Here is a 6,990-nt window from a genome sequence, read left to right as displayed (position 1 = left end):
TTTCCTCTTTTTAATCCAAGACATTTCTAACTATAAAATTGTGAAATTGAATTAATTGTGAGATTTAATTAAGTTTAAAATCATCTTTAATTCTATCAAATACAATTTAATTAAGTTATATTCTACTTCAATTACATATTAAATATTTTAAACTGTTTTTAATTCAGATATATATTAACTTTGGAAAAAATGTAGTAAATTATCTTTAGTTAAAATAATCTAATTACTATTAATTCGGAAAAAAGTTTAGTTTAAAGAAATTGATTAAAATAAAAAATAGAAATGAAAAAAAAATGAGGGGAAAAGGAAAAATAAACAAAATAATGGTATTCTTAGTATTTAAAGTAAACTTTAAACAAATATATTCGTATTTGACTCCTAACATCAGTTACTTTTTCAGGAGAGATAGAGTGCCTATCAAATTGAAAAATAGAAGTTTATTTTCAATAAAACTTCATGGATGACAATTACTTTTTCAGTTAAATTATATATAATTTATTATATTTAATAAAAATTTTAATTATAATTTAGCTTAATTAAAATTTCATTTGATAGAAATTAACGATGTTTTTCAAACTACTTAAATATATCAAGCTAATTTATAACTAATTAAATTTCATAATTTTGTAACTAAAAAGCAAAAATTCTTTAAGACAAAAAAAGAGAGATAAAAAACAAAGGGAAAAAGGATATGAAGAAATAAATATCAAAAGGATAAACTTATCTTTTCATTCGAAATTAACTTGACAATTAACCCCATCACATTTTTAAGAGGATAGTTGTATTTTCATCAAATCTTAATAGATAAGAATAAAAAAGGCATAATGTGATTATGCTTTAATAAAGTACAATATAATTTGATTGTATTGGTTTTAGATTATAATCACATTGCATCCATTTGATTATAATGTGATTACATTATAATCTTATATTATAGTAATTTATTACAAAATAAATGTTACAATATAATTTAATTGACATATTACAAAAAATGCACTTATACTTCCTTCATTCCAAATGTCACTTAAATGTTTAGTGGGTTTGACTTTAAATATCAAATGCATTAAATACTTCTGACTTTGCATTTAAATATCATTGCACAATAATATTTAGTTATATTTAGTACAACTTTTAAGAATTAAAAAGAAAGGCAAACAGATTTAACTAATTTATCATGTTGATTAAAAGAAGATTATAATTTTATTAATATTTGGCAATTTTTGTGATTGTAGTTAAATTTAAAATGATTTTATTTTAAAAATCAACAATTTATACTTGCGCAATTACCACGCCTACCCTTTGCACATTAAAAACGACAACCATGATTTTTTACTACTAATTGAAAAACAATGGAGATGATTTTATTAATGAATGAATTCTTAAAGGGTCAATTGGAGACAAAATGGGGAGGTGGGTCCATCCATTTTCCCTTGGTGGACGTTAGGTTAGGAGGGGAAGAAGGGAGCGTTGGCTCAACATGCAGCTCCGTTTATCCCTAACAATAGCATCTTGAATTCGAAATTAATAGTCTATTAATTCTAATTTACATATTTTTCAAAAATTGAGTTTGAAAGAGATAGCTCTTAACTAGGTTCGGTTAGTTGGCTGCTGTATTAAAGTTTGAAAACAAAGCTTTGGTTGGTATTTTCATTTATGAAACACTGTGCATCCTTCTTCTTTCTTTACAATTTGGGTTCCATTTTTCAAGCCATCGCTTGGCCTTTCCCTTTTAAATTTTCCAACAATCAAACAACACAAAAGAAAAAAATATATAAAATATTTAATTTTTTTAATTTCTTATTACATTCAGTTAAATCTTAATATTTTTATTTTAAATAAGATAAATTTTTATAATTAATTATTAACTAATTGTTATTAGTCAATTATTTGTCATTTTACTTCACACAACCTTGACATGTTGTAATGATGATAACATGACATAAATACATAATTATGTGATATTTTCATCTTCAGAGACAAAGCTAGCTAATTTTTTTTGAAGGAGCCAAAGACGAAAAGGAATAAAGATTAAAAATTTTTAAAGCTAATATGTTGAATTTTATATAATAGATAATTTTATATAACATATAAATAAAAAGGAATAAGTAAATAAAGATTTATAATAGTCTTTTATGAAAGTTATGTTTGACGATATTTCATAGATTCAAATTCATTAATTATTGATTCTGTACTGAAAAGCCTAATAATATTTTATTCAATATAAATAACTAAATTATCTGTAAAAAAACTCATCATCCAATTAGTTTCAAAGTCTTCTTTATACAATTTTTATTAGGCTTGGTGTTTTAAGTATAGGAGAATAATTTGGACGATTTGCATATTTTTTTTAAAAAAATTTATCAATTGTTTTCAACTGACTCATACTTTAATCAATTCTTAGAGAAATTAATGCAGCCAACAATTAATATTTTTATTTTATTTATATTTAAATTTAAAAAATTAAATATAAAACTATAATGCATAAATATATAAATATAATATATAAGATTTCACACAATAGTTAAATATATAAATAGTTAAATAATATAAATTAAAAAAGATAAAAAAAACCTTTATCTCTTTTTAGTTTCACATAATAGTGGTGAGTGGTCATCATCCAAGCTCATAAATATTTTTTATAGAATGAAATGTTTTTAAATTATAAGTTAAATAAAAATTAGTAAAGTACAAATAAAAGATAAAAGAGAAGATAAAGAGAAAAAGAAAGAGAGAAAAAGAGGTGTGAAGGAACTTAATTATGATTTAAGGTAAAGTTGAGAAGAGTTTGTGGAGTTATTTTATTATTTTTTATTTATATAAATTATTAAATAAAAAATTATTTTGAGTGTATAAAAATAAATAAAATTTTTTATAAATTTTGAAAAGGTCACAATTTCATAAATGTACCATTTTTTATAATAATTAAATATAATTCACCTTCGTATCAATGTCACATCAAGATTATGTTAATATTTAAAAATGACGAATAATATTGATTAAAAAGTAATTAGGTAACCATTAATAATAAATATCTACTTGATCTAAAATTAAAATATAAGAGACTCGATTGTACATAATAAAATAATAAAAATTTACTTGAATTTATATAAAAAAAATTATATTTGAAAACTTAAAATGTTCAATGGCATTATTCAAATGGGAGGAAATTAAATTATTTCACTCGCAAATATAAAGAAAACTTACTTGTTTAGTATTAAAGCCTTACAATTCTACAATAATTTTACATATATACAAATTATTGAGATTATCAAGTAGTAAATTATTATAATTATTTGTTTTTTTTTCCATTGTTACCTAATTTAAATTTATTAACCTATTAGTGTTAGCCGTACATATGGAGTTGTATGCTCTTTTGGCATTCCTCCTTCCCCTCCAAATCATCATTAGGTCAGATTATAACAAAATCTCTATTTTCAAAAAAAAAAAAATTAATAGGAGGATATTTTGCCTCAAAATAATTTTTTTTAATTTAATAATTCTAAGTTAATTGAAAAAATCTCCAAGGGGATAAGAAAAAAATGAAAAGCCAAGCCAAACACGGCTTTTTCCTCTCTTATCCATGGATAACCCTATTCCTCGCAGCAGCCATAACCAGCCAAAGCCAAAGAGGTAACCTGCCATCCTTCAACGCTGCGTGCTTTTCTTTTTCAATTTTTACATTTTAATTCTTGTCTTTTTCTTACTGATACATTTTAGTATTTATTATCGTCTTTGTTTGGTTATCGATCTGCTTATTCTCTCTTCCTTTTCGGTTCATTAAAAATCTTGGAAAGAAAAATCAAGATTACGTTGAAACATTGTCTTTGATTTTCCTGCATTTGCTCGTCAATCCAATAGAGCATTAGAAGAACATTGAGCGAGCTGCGTTGTTAAACGTTTATGTTGTCCTGTGTTTAGGTGTTGAGAAAGTATAGGAATCCTGAAATGTGTCAGTTTCTCGGAAAATGATTTTTTTTTAAAAAAAATTTAATTTTATCTGGGTTGTTAGGTGGTTGGATTTCTAATTGATTTTTTTATGATAATTTTCTAACTGACAATAAAATTGTTTATTTTATTTGTTTGCTAATCATCATTTACTTGGCTTTTCAAAAAGAAACTTTGGTGATCAACCAAGGAATTGGTTCAGTGCCATTCGTTGCTTTTCGATGGGAAGCTACAGTTGTAATCTCATAGTAATGTCATTAGTTTAAATAATGAAATAAAATAAAATAATAAGATATTTCCTAAGGCGGCCTTCTCTGGGGCTTAGGTTGCTGAAATATGGTGGTATAGTGATGATGACAATGGTGAAGAAGGAGAAATATTATAGTTTGCATAGTAATGCTAGCGGTAATAGTTCAATGCGTAAAGAGGATAATGAAGGTTATGCAAAATGGTGTGTGCTTTTGTGGATTTGGTAGTGTTAGAAAAGTGTTCACTTTTTGTCATGAAACGATAAGAAATCAACGAAATCTAAAATCTTTGTTTTCTTGCTACCAAGCTGTAACAGAATACTAAATTGTGTTAGCAAATATGTGGCTTCTTTATTCCCCTGAATGGTATATTTTAGAATTCTAAAGAAGGGGAAGAAGGGATTTGGGAGGGGAAAGAAGTCTTAGAGTGATTTAGACATTGGACTTCTCTATCTCATTGATGATTCTCTTTTTTATTGCACCTGTTCGACTAATGTGTCGTGTATTAAATATCTCAAGCATGTTTCGTTGCTACTTGCATTCAGTTTCTTATGATTGTTAACTCTTTCAACTTGGAGGCAAGGCAATGGATCATGATTCTTTGAGTGACACTGACAACGTGAGGGCCAATTGGACGCCACCACAAGATCAGTATTTTGTTGAGCTTTTGGTGGAGCAAGTGCAAAGGAGGAACAAAACTGGTCATGCATTTAAACAACAGGCGTGGGTGGATATGATAACTCTATTTAATTCCAAGTTTGGTTTTAAATATGATATTGATGTTCTGAAAAACCGATTCAAACGAATGAGGAAGCAATATAATGAGATGAAGATTCTTCTTGATCAAAGTGGATTTAAGTGGGATGAAGAAGTGCAGATGGTAAAAGCTGATAACAATAAGTGGGATGAGTATCTCAAGGTACAAACTTTTACTTGAATCTTTCAAAACAACATATGGAACTAAAATTGCTGTTGGCTTTCTGCATTAAAACTTACAGGCCCACCCAGATATGCAATCATACAGAACAAAAGTTGTGCCATATTACAGAGAGTTGTGCATGATATGTGGGCATATAGTTGCTGATGGAAGATACAGTCTTTCATGTTTTGATGTAGACTTTGAGAATGAAGGTGGGTATTGTGATATGATAGCGGACTATTGCTGTATGGTTTCTACTTAACTAATAACTAGAATAGATATTGATTTTGAATATTATTTTTCAACCATATTAGAGAAAGGAGCAGATGATAAAACTCCCAGCAGTTGTGATCGCTCAAAAATTGACTGGACACCAACAATGGACCGATACTTCCTTGAGCTCATGCTGGATCAGGTGCATAAAGGGAATAAAGTTGGCTGTACCTTGAAGAAAAAGGCATGGGTGAGCATGATCACATTGTTTAATGCAAAATTTGGATTGCAGCATGGTAGAGCTGTCTTGAAAAATCGCTATAAGATCTTGAGGAGCCAGTATGCTAGTATAAAGACTCTGCTTACTGAAAAAGGGTTTCACTGGCATGGAACCCAAAAAATGGTGATAGCTGATGATTGTGTCTGGAATAAATATGTTAAGGTACAAAATGCATTGCATTGACACCACATATCCTTTTGGTTAAATATATTGGACAAGAAGGAGCTTACTAGTTATAAATGCAGGAACATCCTGAATTTAGAAGATTCAAAAACAAATCAATGCCATGTTATGATATTATGTGCATCATATGCCGCAATGAATCTACTCCTGCAGAAAAAAGAATTCTGCAATGCAATATGAGTAGCAAGAATGGGACCCCTGCTAAGGATATCGGTGGAAGATCAAAGCCAACTATTAACATCAAGGTGGCTAAAAAGGTGCATGATAAAGTCTCAGCTCCAATTGTTGGTAGTAAATTACAGGAACAACAAAAGAAGCACCAATCTCAGATGCCAAGAACTTCACATCAACCTAAAAGGGCCAGAAGTGAAGAAGATGGTATGGCTAATGCGCTACGAGAGATGGCGTTTGTGGTTACCTCGATCAAAAGGAAGAAAGGGAATGAAAATGCGCCAACAAATAGAGTAATTGAGGAACTCCAGGCCATACCAGGCATTGATGATGATTTGTTACTAGACGCATGTGACTTTTTGGAGGATGATAGAAGGGCAAGGATGTTCCTAGCGTTAGACGCCTCCCTAAGAAAGAAGTGGTTGATGAGAAAGCTTCGTCCACAGTAACGAAATGGTAACATTTGTTGATGAAGGTGTAGGATTTATGTATTCTTTTACTCAGCAAAGAGTTGAGCATATAAGTTTATCAACCCCCTAATAGGGTGGCTGAACTTGTGGGAATCATACTAGTTTAAGCAACCAGCAGGTGTCAGATAAGGATCCTGCATTTTAAGCTCTGTTTGATGGTTTAATCATCTAGATGGAAGCTACTAATAGTTTGAATACATTGAGCCCACTTATATTAATCTTAAGATATTGTTTTGGGCTTGATACTAATATAACCATTTCTTGAAATTCTAAGGTTTTGATTCCTTCTTCTTCTTCTTCTTTCCTTTTCTCTTTAAATTTGTAGAAAGGAGATTCCAATTCATTTTGGAACCAACAGATAAATGTACTACTTAAAAAGGTCTTTTAAGTTTTTTGAAAATGTCTTTTATTGTTCACTTTTTAATTCTTGGCAAGATTTGGGCATCAAGTCACTCTTCAATGGTAAGCTAATTATTATTTTTCAGATATCATAATCTGAATCTTATTATTTGATAGAGTAAACAACTTTTGAATTGCTTTTCGAATTTGTATTTGAATATT

At 28.6% G+C, this 6,990-nt stretch overlaps 1 protein-coding gene across 2 annotated transcripts; it reads left to right on the top strand.

The window, feature by feature from the left end:
* The first annotated feature begins 3,532 nt into the window (after window positions 1-3,532).
* LOC110420865 (L10-interacting MYB domain-containing protein-like) lies at window positions 3,533-6,727 on the top strand. Of its 2 annotated transcripts, none has more exons than XM_089784241.1 (5): window positions 3,533-3,630; window positions 4,739-5,112; window positions 5,192-5,324; window positions 5,427-5,767; window positions 5,851-6,727. In XM_089784241.1, exons 2-5 carry the CDS (start codon window positions 4,780-4,782, stop codon window positions 6,406-6,408), a joined length of 1,365 nt encoding a protein of 454 aa, XP_089640367.1. In that variant the 5' UTR covers window positions 3,533-3,630; window positions 4,739-4,779; the 3' UTR covers window positions 6,409-6,727. The 2 variants fall into 2 exon arrangements, with proteins under 2 accessions (XP_089640367.1, XP_021289928.2); XM_021434253.2 differs by having other exon boundaries at window positions 3,541-3,630; window positions 4,772-5,112.
* The last annotated feature ends 263 nt before the right edge of the window (window positions 6,728-6,990 follow it).

The sequence above is a fragment of the Theobroma umbraticum genome, unplaced genomic scaffold, assembly GCF_002168275.2.
Source record: "Theobroma umbraticum cultivar Fairchild unplaced genomic scaffold, ASM216827v3 scaffold_86.0, whole genome shotgun sequence".
In the NCBI taxonomy this organism is placed as follows: Eukaryota; Viridiplantae; Streptophyta; class Magnoliopsida; order Malvales; family Malvaceae; genus Theobroma; species Theobroma umbraticum.
This window is presented reverse-complemented; position numbering and strand designations above follow the sequence as displayed.

Bases quoted from the DNA above. Each gene is read 5' to 3' on its own strand.
- LOC110420865 (XM_089784241.1), top strand. From the start codon at position 4,780: ATGGATCATGATTCTTTGAGTGACACTGACAACGTGAGGGCCAATTGG. The intron at 5,325-5,426 runs GTGGGTATTGTG...CAACCATATTAG, and splicing joins TGTAGACTTTGAGAATGAAG to AGAAAGGAGCAGATGATAAA. The intron at 5,768-5,850 runs GTACAAAATGCA...TTATAAATGCAG, and splicing joins TCTGGAATAAATATGTTAAG to GAACATCCTGAATTTAGAAG.